Source organism: Mus caroli, unplaced genomic scaffold, assembly GCF_978045245.1.
Source record: "Mus caroli unplaced genomic scaffold, Mus_caroli_1 scaffold_6, whole genome shotgun sequence".
NCBI classification, from domain to species: domain Eukaryota; kingdom Metazoa; phylum Chordata; class Mammalia; order Rodentia; family Muridae; genus Mus; species Mus caroli.
This window is the reverse complement of record NW_028227261.1, coordinates 110638414-110657779: the sequence shown is the minus strand read 5'-3', so window position 1 is coordinate 110657779 and position 19366 is coordinate 110638414. Positions and strand designations below refer to the sequence as shown.

The 19366-nt window shown below is 48.0% G+C and overlaps 1 protein-coding gene across 5 annotated transcripts in view; it reads right to left on the bottom strand.

Moving 5' to 3' along the window:
* Positions 1 to 3746: 3746 nt before the first annotated feature.
* Gne (glucosamine (UDP-N-acetyl)-2-epimerase/N-acetylmannosamine kinase) overlaps positions 3747 to 19366 on the bottom strand; it is a 48312-nt gene continuing 32692 nt past the window's right edge. For all 5 annotated transcript variants that reach the window (XM_021159946.3, XM_021159948.3, XM_021159951.3 and 2 more), the window contains exons 6-12: positions 15463 to 15550; positions 14084 to 14294; positions 11649 to 11778; positions 11149 to 11370; positions 9718 to 9900; positions 8429 to 8545; positions 3747 to 4273 (exon numbers count right to left, since the gene is read on the bottom strand). In XM_021159946.3, the coding sequence (XP_021015605.1) occupies positions 4038 to 4273; positions 8429 to 8545; positions 9718 to 9900; positions 11149 to 11370; positions 11649 to 11778; positions 14084 to 14294; positions 15463 to 15550 (1187 nt within the window). In that variant the 3' untranslated portion in view covers positions 3747 to 4037. The remainder of the gene's footprint in view (positions 4274 to 8428; positions 8546 to 9717; positions 9901 to 11148; positions 11371 to 11648; positions 11779 to 14083; positions 14295 to 15462; positions 15551 to 19366) is intronic.

The following is a 19366-nucleotide window of genomic DNA, read 5'->3' as shown; positions in this document are numbered from 1 at the left end:
CTTGGCGGTCGGGATACTAGAGAGTGAACTTAGGGTCTTGGGTGCCGTGCGTGGAACCTGCTGTCACAGCCCGTCAGCCACCCTCTTTACCTTCTGAAGTAGGGGTCACATTTAAGAACCAAGGTTCTTGGCCCTTGGTTTTGGTACTGGCTACATGCCGTTTCTGGGGTTTGCTTAGATATGTGACAGTTTTAAATTTTGATATTATCCAGATGAAATAAACTAGAGGACAAAGTGATGGCTGTGAGTTCCAAGGCTAGATCATAAAGGGCAGCACAGCTGGCGTGTTTAAGCTCTGCCTGTAACCCCGAGCCACTTTTCAGGCTCTTCTGCTCTGAAGCCACCGTGTATCAAGGAAACACAAGCTCGCCCAGAGACCACCTGAGAGACCTTCGTGTCAGCTCTAGGACGTGCACAGTGCTAGGAGCAAAGGCTCTCCCAACTTGTGACTCAGACGTCATGGATGGAGTTGCTGATGTTTTAGAATCCTTCGTGTCTTTTGTTGTGCAGCATTGACAGTTCTTGCTTAGCCACATATAGCTTCATGAGGTGACAGAATGAGGGAAGAGGGTGGCCACGATGGCACACACCTTTCATCCCAGGACTGGTGAAGCAGAGGCAAGTGGATCTCTTGAGTTTGAAGCCAGCCTGGTCTACAGAGTGAGTGAGTTCCAAGACCACTAAGGCTGCACAGTGAGACCCTGCCTTTAAAAAAGAGGAAGGTAGTCACTGGCTCACTGAGTGTTCAACATCTAGTTTTGAGCTTCCTTCTTGGGCCTACCTTTTCTCTGTGTCAAATACTAAATGCTATCTGGGTGTGATGGCTGGCGCCTTTAACCCTAGCACTTAGGAGGCAGAGGCAGGTGGGTTTTCAAGTTCGAGGCCAGCCTGGTCTACAGAGTGAGTTCCAGGACAGCCAGGGCTATACAGAGAAACCCTGTCTCGAAAAACAAAACAAAAATACTAAATACTAGCTTAATAATGGTCCTTTATAATAGCTCCTTTTCCCTTGGTTCAGAAAGCAGTGGCACTTGATAACATAAATTAGATAATGATAAAGCAGGGCCACAAATACAGAGCTCTTTTGGGAAAAGAAATGATTTTATGATTTTGGCAGAGGTGATGGTAAGCACACTCTAAGGGTGGTAAGACTTGGACAAGGAAATGTATCTTTTCTTTTAAAATTGGTTCAGAATTGCAATAAAAAATATTTATTCAAATTGAGACAGTTTTGCCATATATATTTTGTCAGAATACTTTACACTTTCCACAGATTTGATTAAAACCAGGATTTGGTTTTCAGTTTGGTATTATCCTTTCAAATACATGGCTCACAGCGTGGTAGCAGTGCAGCTGTTTGGTTGCCGTGATTACAGGGTAACCCACTGGTGAGTGATAACCCCTTCGTGGGCATCCTTTGCTCCAGGCCTGGATAATAACCAGACCCAGGTGATGATTGACGGCAGCAGTTCTCATCCTGTGGGTCGTCGCCCTTTTGTGGGGTTGGAAGACCCTTTTCACGGGCATATATCATATCCTGCATATCACATATGTACATTATGATTCATTACAGTAGAAGTACAGTTAGCAAAATAGCAAAGTAATTTTCTGGTTGTGGGTCACCACAACATGAGTTGTATTAATAAATGCGAGGAACTATAGTAAAGGATTATAGCATTAGGAAGGCTGAGAACCACTGGTTGAAGGGCTGCATAGAACCAGCCCAAGACCGCTAAGTATGTAGGTGACAGCAAAGCTGGAGGGCTGAACCTCTAAGCCCTTTGACACTCACGGCCCCGTAGGTATGAAGCTGCAGGGTTTGGAGTTTGCCCTGCTGAGTTCTCCCTGCCTCTTTCCCACTGTGTCCCTAATTCCTTCCGTGCCCCATTCTTCATGCCTCTAGTCCCATGCTTCCACTGGTCTCTTTGGAAGCAAAATGTATACTCTGCCATTGTGGGTTTACCAGGACGTTGTCATTGAGAGATCCCCTTACGTCTCAGAAGAAACTTAGTGCTTAGTATGGAGACTGTTAGGCTACAGGGACTTTAATGGTGGACTGACTGACTGCTTTGCGTGGCGGTATGTCCATGAGTTTATGGGAGTCAGGAGTGGATGCAGTTTGAATGGGAATGTTTCTGTAGGCTCAGGTATGTCGGTATGTGCTCCTCAGTGGTGCTGTTTGCTGGTGCAGTCTGGGTGAGTCCATGGCCTGCCCCATTTCCATTCACTTCCCCTGCTGTTGGCTTGTAGTTGAAGACGTGGTTTCTCAAGCTCCCTGCCCTGGCTTCCTGTTCCTGTGCCTTCCCTGCCTTTATGAATCCTCTAGAGCTGTAAGCTAATGAAACTCTCCCGTCTGTAAGTTGCCTTGGTCACTTTCCTCACAGCAGCAGAAGATAACTGATACACGGGCACTGGTGGGTGCTTACTCCAGGGTACAGTTGGTAGGCAGAACTTAGGACTTTTATATTTTGTCATCCAAGAAAAAGCAGATTTTAAGCTGGGTGTGGTGATTGTTTATAATCCCAGTACTCTGGAAGCTGGGACAGGAGGATGGCTGTAAGTTTAAGATGAACCAAGCGAGATTACAGAGTGAGGCAAGCAAGATTCTGTCTCAAAAACAAACACATCAAAAAGACTAATAATTTAGTCCAAATCCAGATCCATGGCTCTGAGGCTTAGGTGTCACACAGTACACGTAAATGCGAATGCTGACATTCTGGGACACAGAGAGCAGTGAAAGGCTTTCCTTCCAGAAGCTCTGAGTCCTGCCTGCCTGCCTGCAATCTCTGGGAAGATAAGGACAGCCACTAAGGCCGTCATAACTTGGACCCCAGTCTAAAGTATCTCATAAACTCCTCAAGTAAAGCATCTCTCAGCAGACACAGGGGTGTGGTGACACATCTGTCCTGTCCCGGGGTGCAGTGACACATCTGTCCAGTCTCTTGACTGTGGTGGCTACTTAACAGGAGTATGCCTTCTTGAAAAGTTGTGAAATGTATTACGTTATGTTGCTAAAAAAAAAAAAAAAAAAAAATCAAAGTGAGTGGGCATTTCTGGTGAGCTTGTCTTCTGTTGTGTGACAGGCTCTCTCTGTGGTCTGAGGAAGGACGAGTAACCTAAGCCTTCCCATGATGCCAGCATCCCGAGGTCTATGAGGAGTCCTAAGTCTTCTGGATCAGGTGCTATTGCTCCTTTTGGTGCAGGAAGTGTCCCTGGAACCCACAGCAGGGTTTGCAGCGAGATGAGCCTATCAGAGCAGCCTTGGCGAAAGCTCATGGGGAAAGTGGATTTGAAAGGTGTGATACTATTCTTGGTTGTCAACTTGATTACATCTGGAATTAACTAAAGCCTAAGAGGCTGGGTACACCTGGGAGGGATTTTTAATTAAATCCTTTGAAGTAGGAAGGTCCACTTTTAATCCACATCTTTTGAGGTGGGAAAATCCACCTTTAATGGGGGCCAGCCACACCTTTCGGTGACAGCTTCTGTAAAGTACAAGGAAGAAGGAAGCAATTGCTATTGCCTGGTTGCCCTTGCTTTCCATTCACGGTTATTAAAGCCTGCTGCACGATTCTGACGTGTACTGAAGACCAGCTGAGATATCCAGCCTCAGGCACTGAACAGGACTCTTGGGCTGTCCCTTGCAAGACAGCCACTGTTGGACTAGCTGAACCACAGCCTGTGAGCCATTCTGATAATCCCTTTTATATAGAGAGATTCTGGTATTTCTGGGATCAGATATCAGGTTTGCCTTTTGAAAAATAAGCTTTATTGGTATGTGTGTGGAGAGGAGTATGTACATCTGAGTGCAGCTGCCCCGGGCAGAGGGGCATTGGGTCCCCTGGAGCTTGGCTTCCAGGCAGCTGAGCTGCCTGACATGGGTGCTGGGGACTGGCAGGAGCAGTGCAGGCTCTTAACCACTGAGCTATCTCAACAACCCTCCCCCCCAAATTTGCCTTCGCAGAAACACTGATCTAGAAGAGCATGGTTCCACTAAGCAGCTCCTGAGTCTCTGTCCGTGTCCGTTCCCGGGAGGCCTAGTGGATCCTGCGCGTTGTGTAGTCCAGAACCATGCTGGCTGCGCCAAGCAGGGCCGGGTCCACCAAGTCTGAGACCACCACGTCCACATCCTGCACGGAGGACAAGGCTTGCTGGCGGATGACGTCCTTCACGATGTGGATGTAGTGACTGGCCAGGACTCCAGACAGGATCACCAGGGAAGGATTCATAGTGTGGAGGATGTTCACAACCCCAAGTCCCAAAGCAGTTCCAGCTGCAGGAGGGTAAAAGCAGAGACATTTCCAGGAAACTTTACATCAAACTCCAGGAAGTGCTACATTTAAAAAGCTGTTTGTGAAGGCCAGGTGTGATAGCCCCCAACTTTAGTCCTCAAGAGACAGGTAGGTGGATCTCTTTTTTTGTTGTTTGTTTGTTTGTTTGTTTGTTTTTTGTTTTTGTTTTTTTGAGACAAGGTTTTTCTGTGTAGCCCTGGCTGTCCTGGAACTCACTCTGTAGACCAGGCTGGCCTCAAACTCAGAAATCCGCCTGCCTCTATCTCCCAAGTGCTGGGATTAAAGGCGTGCACCACCACCGCCCAGTTTGAGACAGACTCTTAACTGTGTGATCCAGCTAAGCCTCCAACTCAGCGTTCCTCGTCTTGCCTATAAGGTCATAGCTGGCTTTTTGCTTTGCTTTGAGACAGGAGTCTCATGACAGGGCTCAGAATTACTGGAATTCTGCCTCAGCCTCCTGAGAAGCCTGTATGAGAGTTTCCTGTGTGAGAGTGTCCTGTGTGAGAGAGAGTGTCCTGTGTGAGAGAGTGTCCTGTGTGAGAGAGTGTCCTGTGTGAGAGAGTGTCCTGTGTGAGAGTGTCCTGTGTGAGAGTGTCCTGTGTGAGAGTGTCCTGTGTGAGAGTGTCCTGTGAGAGAGTGTCCTGTGTGAGAGTGTCCTGTGAGAGAGAGTGTCCTGTGTGAGAGTGTCCTGTGTGAGAGTGTCCTGTGTGAGAGTGTCCTGTGAGAGAGAGTGTCCTGTGTGAGAGTGTCCTGTGTGAGAGAGTGTCCTGTGTGAGAGAGTGTCCTGTGTGAGAGTGTCCTGTGTGAGAGAGTGTCCTGTGTGAGAGTGTCCTGTGTGAGAGAGTGTCCTGTGTGAGAGTGTCCTGTGTGAGAGAGTGTCCTGTGTGAGAGTGTCCTGTGTGAGAGAGTGTCCTGTGTGAGAGAGTGTCCTGTGTGAGAGTGTCCTGTGTGAGAGTGTCCTGTGTGAGAGTGTCCTGTGTGAGAGTGTCCTGTGAGAGAGTGTCCTGTGTGAGAGTGTCCTGTGTGAGAGAGTGTCCTGTGTGAGAGTGTCCTGTGTGAGAGTGTCCTGTGTGAGAGAGTGTCCTGTGTGAGAGAGTGTCCTGTGTGAGAGTGTCCTGTGTAAGAGTGTCCTGTGTGAGAGTGTCCTGTGAGAGAGTGTCCTGTGTGAGAGAGTGTCCTGTGTGAGAGAGTGTCCTGTGTGAGAGTGTCCTGTGTGAGAGTGTCCTGTGTAAGAGTGTCCTGTGTGAGAGTGTCCTGTGTGAGAGAGTGTCCTGTGTGAGAGAGTGTCCTGTGTGAAAGAGAGTGTCCTGTGTGAGAGTGTCCTGTGTGAGAGTGTCCTGTGTGAGAGTGTCCTGTGTGAGAGTGTCCTGTGTGAGAGAGTGTCCTGTGTGAGAGTGTCCTGTGTGAGAGAGTGTCCTGTGTGAGAGTGTCCTGTGTGAGAGAGTCCTGTGTGAGAGAGTGTCCTGTGTGAGAGTGTCCTGTGTGAGAGTGTCCTGTGTGAGAGTGTCCTGTGTGAGAGTGTCCTGTGTGAGAGAGTGTCCTGTGTGAGAGTGTCCTGTGTGAAAGAGTGTCCTGTGTGAGAGAGTGTCCTGTGTGAGAGTGTCCTGTGTAAGAGTGTCCTGTGTGAGAGTGTCCTGTGTGAGAGAGTGTCCTGTGTGAGAGTGTCCTGTGTGAGAGAGTGTCCTGTGTGAGAGTGTCCTGTGTGAGAGTGTCCTGTGTGAGAGAGTGTCCTGTGTGAGAGTGTCCTGTGTGAGAGAGTGTCCTGTGTGAGAGTGTCCTGTGTGAGAGTGTCCTGTGTGAGAGTGTCCTGTGTGAGAGAGTGTCCTGTGTGAGAGTGTCCTGTGTGAGAGTGTCCTATGTGAGAGTGTCCTGTGTGAGAGAGTGTCCTGTGTGAGAGTGTCCTGTGTGAGAGAGTGTCCTGTGTGAGAGTGTCCTGTGTGAGAGTGTCCTGTGTGAGAGTGTCCTGTGTGAGAGAGTGTCCTGTGTGTGAGAGTGTCCTGTGTGAGAGTGTCCTGTGTGAGAGAGTGTCCTGTGTGAGAGTGTCCTGTGTGAGAGAGTGTCCTGTGTGAGAGAGTGTCCTGTGTGTGAGAGTGTCCTGTGTGAGAGTGTCCTGTGTGAGAGAGTGTCCTGTGTGAGAGTGTCCTGTGTGAGAGAGTGTCCTGTGTGAGAGAGTGTCCTGTGTGAGAGAGTGTCCTGTGTGAGAGAGTGTCCTGTGTGAGAGAGTGTCCTGTGTGAGAGAGTGTCCTGTGAGAGAGTGTCCTGTGTGAGAGAGTGTCCTGTGTGAGAGTGTCCTGTGTGAGAGAGTCCTGTGTGAGAGTGTCCTGTGTGAGAGAGTGTCCTGTGTGAGAGTGTCCTGTGTGAGAGAGTGTCCTGTGTGAGAGTGTCCTGTGTGAGAGAGTGTCCTGTGTGAGAGTGTCCTGTGTGAGAGAGTGTCCTGTGTGAGAGTGTCCTGTGTGAAAGAGAGTGTCCTGTGTGAGAGTGTCCTGTGTGAAAGAGAGTGTCCTGTGTGAGAGTGTCCTGTGTGAGAGAGTGTCCTGTGTGAGAGAGTCCTGTGAGAGAGTGTCCTGTGTGAGAGAGTGTCCTGTGTGAGAGTGTCCTGTGTGTGAAAGTGTCCTGTGTGAGAGAGTGTCCTGTGTGAAAGAGAGTGTCCTGTGTGAGAGTGTCCTGTGTGAGAGTGTCCTGTGTGAGAGAGTGTCCTGTGTGAGAGTGTCCTGTGTGAGAGAGTGTCCTGTGTGAGAGTGTCCTGTGTGAGAGAGTGTCCTGTGTGAGAGTGTCCTGTGTGAGAGAGTGTCCTGTGTGAGAGTGTCCTGTGAGAGAGTGTCCTGTGTGAGAGTGTCCTGTGTGAGAGAGTGTCCTGTGTGAGAGTGTCCTGTGTGAGAGTGTCCTGTGTGAGAGTGTCCTGTGTGAGAGAGTGTCCTGTGTGAGAGAGTGTCCTGTGTGAGAGTGTCCTGTGTGAGAGAGTGTCCTGTGTGTGAGAGTGTCCTGTGTGAGAGAGTGTCCTGTGTGAGAGAGTGTCCTGTGTGAGAGTGTCCTGTGTGAGAGTGTCCTGTGTGTGAGAGTGTCCTGTGTGAGAGAGTGTCCTGTGTGTGAGAGTGTCCTGTGTGAGAGAGTGTCCTGTGTGAGAGTGTCCTGTGTGAGAGAGTGTCCTGTGTGAGAGTGTCCTGTGTGTGAGAGTGTCCTGTGTGAGAGAGTGTCCTGTGTGAGAGTGTCCTGTGTGAGAGAGTGTCCTGTGTGAGAGTGTCCTGTGTGAGAGAGTGTCCTGTGTGAGAGAGTGTCCTGTGTGAGAGTGTCCTGTGTGAGAGTGTCCTGTGTGAGAGTGTCCTGTGTGAGAGAGTGTCCTGTGTGAGAGAGTGTCCTGTGTGAGAGTGTCCTGTGTGAGAGAGTGTCCTGTGTGAGAGAGTGTCCTGTGTGAGAGTGTCCTGTGTGAGAGTGTCCTGTGTGAGAGAGTGTCCTGTGTGAGAGAGTGTCCTGTGTGAGAGAGTGTCCTGTGTGAGAGTGTCCTGTGTGAGAGTGTCCTGTGTGAGAGTGTCCTGTGTGAGAGTGTCCTGTGTGAGAGAGTGTCCTGTGTGAGAGTGTCCTGTGTGAGAGTGTCCTGTGAGAGAGTGTCCTGTGTGAGAGTGTCCTGTGTGAGAGAGAGTGTCCTGTGTGAGAGAGTGTCCTGTGTGAGAGTGTCCTGTGTGAGAGTGTCCTGTGTGAGAGAGTGTCCTGTGTGAGAGTGTCCTGTGTGAGAGTGTCCTGACTTATTCTCCTGCTGGAGACAGTTCTCATTCTGTAGCCTAGGCTGGTCTTGAACTCACCTAATCACGCAAGCTGCTACCTTGATTTCTAGAGCTGATGTTCTGTCTTCCCTAGGCCTCTCAGCTACCATATCTTTCTTTCCCATTTCTTTCTCGGTGTCAGCACAGGCAACAAAGGACACCCCATCCGAGAGAAAAGGGGAATGGGAGTCTAGCTTAGTGGCGGAGTGCTTCCCAGAATGTACAAGGCCCTGCGTTTATTCTGAGCACTGCAAAAATAAACAAAACTTTGTATACATTGTAAGGTATGACCTTAATTATGTGACCTTATGAGAAGCTAGAAGGACATCCTAACAGTTGGTGACTGAGTGGGAAAACTTGGTAGTTTTCTGGGCTCACCTGTTCGTAAGATGCTCTGGGCCTTCACGTTGCCCAGCTTGGCAGCCTGGATGAGATGGAGGGCACCCACAGCTTCATCTTTTGGTACTGACATCCCTTCCACCAAGAGCAGGTCCTCTGAGCAAACAGGAAGAACAGTCAGGAATGAGCAGCTCCGAGGGGCCTCGGCCACATACCTGTACTCACTGGCAGCAGCTTGAAGCAGCGAGGCCTCCTCACAGTGACAGAGCCACTTGTCATGTGACGATACCCACTCATTGCCCAAGCCTCTGTTGCCCTCTTGCCAGCACTTCTGATCTTAGCTACATGGAAGCTAAGGACAGCTCCCTACCTGCCCTTTTATCTGCCCCCCTCCCGCCCCCTCTTCCTTCTCTGCCCCAGCTCTGAGGTGGTCTACCACAGTAAGGCTCAAGGCTAGGGTGACAGCCTGGCCAGCTCTCACTCACATCTGTCCCAGCAGTCACTGCTAGCTGCACAGGCCTGCCCATTCTGTAAGGTTCTCTTTTCTACAAGACTGGGATAATAAAAACTAGAATTATTTAAGGAATTAGACAGTGGACGTGGATTATATACAAAGCTGGCACTACTAAGTGCTAAATAAACAGTAGAGGCGGGGTCTCTAATGGAACCTAGAAGTCACCAGTCCCTGCAAGTCCCAGGGACCCTCCTTCTGGGATTGCAGATGTGTACCAACGTACCAGGTATGATACTTAGCAAAGCCCTCATGCTTAAGAGGCAAACGCTTTACAGACCGAGCCATCTCCCCAGTCCCAAAAGTGGACACTACTGTCTCTATCCTGGAAGAACTCCTTTGCCATCCTCGCTTCTTCCCTAATTCATACACTCCCTGAAGCTCAGCCCCAGGGTGATGCCCGACATTCCCTCCTTTCCCTGTATGGAGGGCAGGGAGGGAACTCTGTGTCCCCTGTACAGGTCCCCACTGCCTTGACCACTGCTCTCCGTGCGTGCGGCACTGAAACAGAAGGTGCTCACTGTTTATTTCTTCACTAAGACAGACGGACATGGAGTCTGGGTTCTGTGCACACTGATGGCTGACAAATAAAACTGAAAGGACTTCCCTGCTGTCGTGGGTGGTAGGCCCTGTGCACCTCCCCCAGGCAAGGACAAGTTTAAATCTGGATCAGGACCAAAGATGCCCTAAGCATCAGAATGAGGGAAATGAAGAGTTAGTTCAAAACCATGGCTTCCATGTCAGCTCTCCGTAATTTCTACTCCCGTGTCCTTGTCTGCCATTCGGTCAGTTACTTCCACAGGTGACAGATACCAACCATCGTGGAGTTTCTTTGCTTCCCTCTGCAAGGCCATTCCAGAGGCGTACGCTTCGATGCACCCATGGCTTCCACAGGAGCAGTCAGGACCGTCCAGGGACACCACGAGATGGCCGAGCTCCGCTGCACAGAAGGAGCTGCCGTGGATCAGCTCGTGCTGGTGGATGATCCCCCCACCGATCCCTGCGGGGAGATGAGGCACTGAGGGCACAGCACCACTGAAACAGGACCCCAGGCTGCAGCAGTGCCATCTGTTCAGGAAGTGCCTGCTTCTCTAGATGGCTGAGGCTCACTGCACACTGAACCTGTATTAGTGCCACTCGAGAAGGCAGTGTTTGAAGCACATCTTCTGAGGTCTCGCTTTCCATCAGCTGGCTCACTATGACTTCAAGCAGCACACTTGGTGATGGCAGACAGACGGTCCCTCACACACACACACACACACACACACACACACACACACACACACTGCCTGCTCTATGCTCTGGAGGGAGATGTGCTAGCAGACTGGTGCAGTGGGACGGGAGCCAGCAGGGAGCACGCCACTCCAGACAGTGCCGTGGGAAGCTTCCCCTGGGTCCTGGGAGACTGTGGCCCTTACTTGGGACTTGGATGTCACACCCTTTGGTGGCTCCACTCACTCTGCCTCTCTGCCCCCTCCCTCCAGCTTCTTAGGACCACCTGCACAAGACAAGTGCAGGGCTCTGCTTCAGGGAAGGCCAGGTAAGACAACCTGTCTAATTGTGTTATAGTGCCTGATTCCAGAAGCCCAGAACATGGACTATGACCCTGGGGCCATGTCTGAAATTCTACCATTCTAAAACAACAAAGACAAGCAGCTGTCCTATGTGGAGTACGAATGCATTAACCCTCTCATTAAGGAGTTAGACATTTTACCTTAGAAACTCCCATTGTTAAAAGCAATCTATTTTTTTAACTTTAAATTTTATGTGTATGAGTTTTTTCTGTATGTATCTAAGAACAACACGTGCCTGGCTAGGAGCTAGAAGAGTGTATTGGATGCCCTGGGACTGGAGTTACAGATGGTCAGGAGCCACTGAAGGAGGGTGGAATAATACAAAATGTCAGAGCTATGTAGCCTGGCTGACCTGGAAATGGCAGCAATCCTCCTGCCTCTGCTTCTCTAGTGCTGGGATTCAGGCATGAGCCACCATGCCTGGCCAAATTCTTTTTTCTTTCTCTTCTTGGTGATACTGGGGGTGGAGCTCAGGGCTTCACATGTGGTGGGCACAAGCTCCTACCATTGACCTATCTGCTTGAAAAAGGGCTGTGTAGACGTGACCTGTGGTGGTACATCACCTTCACAGTCTAGTGTAGGGCAAGTGAAGGCTAGGGCACAGCTGTCAGTGCCCCACTGAGAGCTGGGTCCAGTTCTGGCACACCCTGAAGAACCTCTTCTTCCCATCTCACCTGTCCCCGTGATGAGCGTCACGAAGTTCTCCTGTCCTTTTCCTTGGCCAAACTTCCTCTCTGCCATGGCGGCACAGTTGCCGTCATTGTCCACCCACACGGGGAGATGCAGGGTGTCGGAGAGGGGTGTCCTGAGGTCCACGGAGTTCCATTCCTGGATCAGCTTGGTTGAATGCAGCACAACTCCTTCCTGGGGATTCACGCGGCCACCTGTGGAGATGCCTGAGCTCCACCCCAGACAGGAAAACAGTTTTGATTGCCCATTTTAGGAACACCTGCCAACATACATGAATTCATCCATCTTGAACGATACCAAGAACTGCAAGGAATCAGACAGTTCTGCGTGAAATCCACAGTGCCCGAGGACCCACAGACCATCCCAGCTTCTCCCCAACGCTCGCTGCCATCTGAGGCATGTGTGGGGTCCATGGAGAACCTGGAACCCAGCCACAGGCAGACTCTGGCCCGAGGTTTCCTGGATCTGTAGTTTAAAATCTCACCTACTCCCAGAATTCTGCAATTGAGTTTCACAGCTTCCGCGGCGGCTTCCACACACATCTGCAGGATTAAACTAATCCTTTCTTCATAGGTTTTAGGGTTGAACTGAGTGTACTTCTTAACGATTTCACCCTATAAGAGCAAGAGAGAAGAGACAAAATGCGGGGCTGTCTTGGTGGCCGAGCTAAGGAGCATACTCCTGTAAATATTAGCCTCTCTGGTGACAATCAGCCCTTGAGAAGAAGGTGCTGAGACAGAAGTGACTGCGTGTGGAGGGCCTTTCCCTGAGATGAGCCTAAGTAATTTCCTGGGAACCCATCCCAATACAAGGCTGCTGAGACAATGGCCGCTCCACAGCCATTGGGGAAACTCTCTTAGGCTTCTGGTCGATGGCAGGCGATCTACACCTAGTTCATTAAAAGGTCCTAAGTCCTCTTTCCAGGTTGATACAATCATCAAGTTTCACTACTGAGGCAATAAATAGTTACCCTAATGTTTGCATTTAATCATCTACTGGAGGTCATTAACGGTATGCATACACAACTCAGGACAAATTCCCCTGTGGACTGGCACATCACCACGTCTTAGAGAATTTCGTCCTGATTTAACACAAAGCAGAGACAGCCCCTCTTAACTAGTCCTGGTGTTCTAGGGCTTTGCTTTGTTTTTTATTTATTTATTTTTTTGTTTTTTTGTTTTATTCACCTCAAGTGTGTATTATTTTGTTTCAGAATAATGTTATTTTAAAATCCCAATAATGTATGATAATTTTATGAAACTGTAAGATCCAATTGAAATGTTGACTATAATTATGTTAAATTTATAAGCCAATCTGTGAGATGCTGACATTTAGAAAATACTCAGCCCTTTCAGCAAGGATGCTTTCTCAGGCCTTTGGCACAATTTAAGAATTTTATTTATGTAAGTCACAGTTTTATGGTTTTGATTATTCTTAGGAATCTGGGTTGTTCCGAATTGGTAGACTTTTCCCTTCATGTTCTTTTGTATTAATGGATTTTTACATATCAAATACAAGGATTAAAGCTGTTTATCATTAAAAATAAATCTATGTCGGGCGTGGTGGTGCACGCCTTTGATCCCAGCACTCAGGAGGCAGAGGCAAGGGGATTTCTGAGTTCGAGGCCAGCCTGGTCTACAAAATGAGTTCCAGGACAGCCAGGGCTACACAGAGAAACCCTGTCTCGGGGTGGGGAGGGGGAGGAAAAAAAATCTACAGGAGTTATTATGTGAGAGAAATGGCTTAGCATAACTATGGTGTCCCCAGAGTCAAACTAAGGAGTCTACCAGTGGCAGGAGTCAGACACCTGGAGTCTTACAACACCTGAGTGATGTTAATGTTTGACAGATACATTAGTCATTGACGGACATTCACATAAAGGGTCCCAAGATCCTTGTCACAAATTCATTTAAATCATTATCCAGAAATTTTCTGATACATATTAATCATAATATCCAGCCATTTACTGGATCACCCTATACAATCCAGTTCATTTCTTCACATGACTCATACATAATGTTGTTTGCTATGTATAATCTCCAATTTTGCTGTCCCTTGCTTTATTCCTTACAGGACAGAAGCCACTCTTAATTTCAATTGAAATTTCGCCTCTAAAAAAGGTCACTTATATTTGATGTGTAAAAGTCCATTAATACAAAAGAATATGAAGGGAAAAGGCTATCAATCAGAGCAACCCAGAGTCCTAAGAATAAGCAAAACCACATTGTTGGTCACTAATAAAAACCCTATGTTAGGAGAATAATTTATTACTTTTTCTTAAATTATAGGAAGGTTTCTTTTGCTTCTCTTGAGATAGCCATGGTATGTTTCGCTTTGCTTTGGCCGTGTGTGGTACTCTGTCAAGATCAGGCTATGAAACCATGAACTGGATACCTGTCCAGCTGACCGCTCCCTGGAAGCGGCGTGTTTCTTCAGCTGTGGGGACTCCCAGCAGGTGGGCAAGTGCTCACTGGACTTCATATCAAGGTGTCTTCAACTCAGTCCTCCAGTGGCAAAGCCCTCTCTTAAAGGGGCCTCCCCACTGCCAACTCAAGATTGACTGCTTTGGGTTCCCTAACAGTTTACTTCTTCAAAATGTTTATCTTGTGTTTTGGGTTTTTTTTTTTTTTTTTTTTTGATACAAGGTCTCACACTGTGGCCCAGGCTGCCCTCAACCTTTTGGGAATCCTGCTGCCTCAGCTTCCTAAGTCCTGGGATTATAAACATTGGCTACCACACCAGCTTGAAATGTTACGAATTGGTAGACTGCACGAGATGCGCGTTGTGAGGGGTCTGACAGCACCATGGGCAAATGCCGGCACACGCCAGTGCGCTTCCTCCTTCTGCCTTCCACGCACACATTTTAAGGATCAGCCACTCAGGAGAGATGTAAAGTTGAGTGTCGTGCAGTGAGCTTACCTTCATGCTAACTATTGCCACCCTCAGGTTTGTCCCTCCAAGATCAACAGCCAAGGCACTCAGAGTCTCGAGGATGTGGTCAATGTCTTGAGAGATGTTCTCCTTTACGGGGGGGAAGCAGAATTTCTTCTGTAGTGGCTCTTGAAGGTCAATGGATTTGAGAAACTTTAAAATCCTTGGAACAGCATTTCCATCCCCATATATCTTTGAGCTGCAATATCCAAAAAAGTCAGTTCAGTGGTATTGCCACACAGGCAATACCAAGGTCATTGAAATCGCAGTTTTCAGGGAGAAATAATTTGCTCTTTTAAAATAACCTCTCTGGGCTGGGGAACTACCCAGTGGTATAGCACTTCCCTGGCAGCACTTCCCTGGCAGGCCCCAAGTTCAGTCTGTTGCATCACAAAGCAATAAAACAATATCCCCAAATTAGTGTGTGTGTGTGTGTGTGTGTGTTTTAAAATGTGATACATATGATAAGTCACTCCATGAACTTATTTTCTGTCAATTAAAACATAAACTAAAGCTGGCATTATGACACACACCTTTAATTCCAGCACTTGGGTGGTAGAGGCAGAAGACCTCTCAGAGTCTGAGGCCAGCCTAGCTTCTTACCTAGTAAGTTCTAGGACAGCCAGTGCTGCATAAGAGAGAGACCCTGTCTCAAAACACAGAGATAAAAAGAAAACAAGTCTACAAATCCTAACGACACAGAGCTAAATCCAGAAACAGCTGGGCCTTTGACAACGTTGTAATTTAGTACCTGAATTTGGGGCTTTCTGCCTTGATTTGGGTTTTTGCTATTTTAGAAGTTTTGGTTTTTTAAAAGATTTATTTATTTATTTATTTATTTATTACATGTAAGTACACTGTCGCTGTCTTCAGACACTCCAGAAGAGGGCATCAGATCTCATTACAGATGATTGTGAGCCACCATGTGGTTGCTGGGATTTGAACTCAGGACCTTCAGAAGAGCAGTCAGTGCTCTTACCCACTGAGCCATCTCTCTAGCCCCTATTTTAGAAGTTTTAATCTTTACATTTCTGAGAAATTACCAAATTGAAATAAAAAGGAGGGCAGCCAAAATTAAAGGAAATCAGATACATCGTTTTCTAGTATGTAGTCAAATTGTACCAGTGAAACCCACTGTAGAGTAGTACTATTGTAATTAGCGGAGTCAAATTGTAAACGTTCTCCACTGGAACCTGAGCAGAGACCTGGAGCTGGACATCTGTCTTTCCAGCTGCTAGGGTGTCTGTCTTTCCAGCTGCTAGGGTGTGCTAACGAAGAAGGAAAGGTCTGTTAAGATGGTTAAACGGTGATGGTGCCTGGGGCAGCTCCCCCTTTAATTACTCCAAAATGAAAGGCTCTGTACTCACCAAGGGTACTGTTTGCCGAACTGGAGGTGTAGTGCTTGCAATATTTTATCTTGGGTGTCAGCATCCCTGACATGAAGAACATTCTCCCCTAAATGAAAACAGGGACATTACAATGACTTGTAGTTTGACTGTCCAGAGAAAGACCAACAGCAGTGTGCTGTGTTCACACAAACAGTAGTGTGCCAGATTCAACTCACTCGTAAACCCAGCAGATAACAAAACACTCTTGGCAAGACTGCCCTGCAGCGGACAAGATCTTTATCCTCAAAGAAAACAAACCACAGCTTTGTTCATTTAATGAGATCAGATAGATCGATGTGTGTTTGATTTTGGCTTAGAGACAAGGTCTTACTGTGTAGACCTGGCTGGCTTCTAACTTGTGGCTCTCCCATGTTTCTCCCTATGCGCTAAGATCACAGGCGTGTGTCACCACACATGGCTTGTTTTGTTGTTTTGGGGTTTAGGTTTGTTTTTTGGAAGTCTTGCTCTACAGCCTAGGTTGGCCTCAAACTTGGGACCCTCCTATCTCATACTCGTGAGATAACATGCACCACCGTGCCTGGTTAGGGTGAATTAATCCAACACTGGCAAACTGTTCGCCTAAATATCTCCCAAGTCTATTCTCAACTAGCCAGACTAGCCAGTCAGTCAGTAGGCAGTCAGGGCTGGCCAGCCAGCTGTCAGGCAGGCACTTTCTCTCTCTCCATCTCTCAGCCATGAGAGAGTAAACATCACAGATGGCCAGGTTTTCAACAGGCTTGGCTAAGAGGGGTAGAAGAGGGGTGGCTGGAGAGAAGCAAGGGGCCGAAGGAGGGCGTGGTTTTGTTTTCCAAAACAGGAGAGCCTAAGCACGTTCAAATGGTGAAGTTAAGCACACATGGAAGAGAATGGTTAACTGATGGGCAGGTAGGTCCCATGAGAGGCAGGAGAGGTAGGGATTTTGAGTGTAGGTAAGAGGCTGAGCAGAAGATATGCAGGAAACAGATTCGTCTCTGAGACCCTGGCCCCACTGAGAGCAGATTAGAAGGCAAGGGGACCCAATGGGGCACGTAAATGTAGTACATGTAAGCACGCTGACAGGAACTACAGAGACCACGCTGTCAAACCCACCTCCAGGGTTCTGGGACTGCAGGTGTGTGCGACCAGGTCGGAACCACCGTACCCAGCTCCCTTCACCTCTTAGTTGGTCTCACAGCTGCCCTCAGCACCATGTCCTGGAAACTAATGCTATACCACAGTCTCCTGCTTTTCCTATGGCATCACTGGCAGTTTCTTTTTGGTTCCTTTCTGTCCTTGTATGTCACTAAATGTTGAAGAGTTTCAAGGTTGGTCTGGGCTGCATTTTCTGCCTTATTAAGACATTCTTAATGGGTAATGTCATTGGTTCCTTGGTTTTAAATAGCATCTATAGCATAGGGTCATTATCCTTAATATACTTTTTTATCCTGATGGAAGTTTTATCTAGGAATCTGTGTTCTCCCGAAGAACTATTCTTCAGCTTCCCTTGCAGCTAGATGCAGCCTGGGATGACTAGGTTCTGAGGGATGTGGGAGGACATATTTACAACTTTTAAGGCAATTGCCCCTTCCTTTCCTTCCTCCAAATGGATAAATATAGACAAAACAAAAAAAGGCTAAAATACCCACTAAGAACATAGGCTGATTCTGACAGCTGTGGAGCTGCCACACTGGGAGGAAAAAAAATCCAACTTCCTGCTATAGGGGGTCTCTGTCTCAGCAAGTGAACAGATTTCTACTACATCAGCTTTAACCACCAGTTCTCAGCTTTATCTCCAACTCTACATGGCCCTAGTACAGCCTAGGCCCTTGTCTTCTCTGCTTCGATGATCTAATTGGCATCAAGTGACGATGGCCACAAGGAAACCCTTAATTCTGCTCCTTCCCCAGCTGTGCCTTCCCCAGTGTCCCCATGTTATGGAAGTACACCCCACTCTCAGTTCAAACACAAGTGTGGCCCTTTATCCTCTCCTCCCTCTGCAGTTCACACGCACCAGTGAGCCCAGTAACAACCCCAATCTAACTCTTCTGTCTTTAACACACCACTGTGTTAGTGTGGGTTACTCTTGCTGTGATGAAACGCCAGGGCCTGGGGAGGGAAGGGTTTGCTTGGCTTATGCTTCCACATCACTATCCATCATCAAAGGACGTCAGGACAGGGACTCAAACAGGGCAGGAACCTGGAGGCAGGAGCTGATGCAGAGGCCATGAAGGGGCGCTGCTAACTGGCTTTCTCATCATGGCTTGCTCAGCCTTTCTTATGGAATCCAGGACCACCAGCCCAGGGATGGTCCTCCCCCATCAATCTCTAATTAAGAAAACGCTCTGCAGGCCTGCCTGATCTGATGGAGACATTTTCTTACTTGAGAAAACTAAGAAATTAAGAAAATTTCTTACTTCTCTCATGACTTTAGTGTGTACCAACGCTGACATAAAACCCTCCAGCACAGTCAGCCTAAGCCGCTGTCGCTGTCCCTCTGCGCAGAGGACACAACACTGTCCCCTTCCTCCACATCACACCTACCTACCTTCCCCATAAGCTCCTGGAGCGATTTTTCCAAATGCAAGTCATGCGGTATCATCCCCTGCCAACGGCTTCCCATATACTTACAAGTTCTGATTGGTTGGATTTGTTTTATTTTATTACTTATTATTTGGTTAGTTTGGTCAATGTAACTTAAGCTGACATTTATCTGGGTAGAGGTGGCCTCAGTTGAGGAACTGCCTTTGTAGATTAACCTATGGGCAAGTCTGGGGAACATTTTCTTGATTGATGATTGATGTGGAAGGGCCCAGCCTACTGTGGGCGGTGCCATCCTTGGGCAAGTGGTCCTAGGGTGTGTGTGTGTGTGTGTGTGTGTGTGTGTGTGTGTGTGCAAACTGATCAATCCATAAGGAGCAAGCCAGTAGGCAGTTTGCCTCCACAGCCTCTGCTTCAGTTCTTGCCTCCAGATTCCCTTTGTGATGAACTATAAGCTGTAAGAGGAAACGAACCCTTTCCTTCCCAAGTGTTTGCCACAGCAAAAGAAAACGAACTAGGACATCAATATTTTAGCTCATAAAAGTCTGTCTCGGTTGTGTATGGTGGTGCATGCCTTTAACTGCAGCACTTGGGAGACAGAAGCAAGTGGGTTACTGAATCTGAGGTCAGGCTGGTCTACTTAGCAAGTTCCTAAAAGCCAGGGCGACATAAAGAGACCTAGAGGGAGAAAGAGGGTCTCTCCATGTAGTGTTGGCTGTCCTGGAGCTTGCTATATAGCCTAGGCTGGTCTCAGCTCACGGAGATCCTCCTGCCTCTGCCTCCTGAGTGCTGGCATTAAAGGTGTGCACTGCCAAACCCAGCTCTTGTTTATAGTCAGACTGACCATTCTGTTTCCTCAATAACAGGACCGTTCTTGCCTTTCATGCTTGACCTGGGCTGTTCGTCTGCTTCAGTCAGATTCCCATTTAAGCTGACCACAGCTTAAAGTGTCAACTTTCAAAGAGGCCTTCCTTTAATGTATCCCATCCCATTATCTTGCATTACAGTCCACATGGTACCTAGAAATCCTAGTAGTTTCCTTTGGGGCTGTGTATTTATCTTCCCTTCACCACTAAAATGTCAGTTATATAAGACCTCAGCACTTGGCAGTCCCTACAAACTATCATGAAGTTCTGTTGGGTCTGCCCATCTTTCTGAGCTCTGATTCAGAAAGCCATCATGTTCCCTTTTCCTTCTTTTCTGTTTCTTTCTTCCCTCCTTTCTTTGGGATGCTAACAGAGCCACAGCACACTTTTTTTCCCTGGTAATTTGGGCTTCCTTACTCCCTTACTTCTAAAGCATTCCTCCCACCTCGAGGCTCTGAGTGATCTTGTGTTTTCTTCCTCAAGGCACGAGATCACATAGC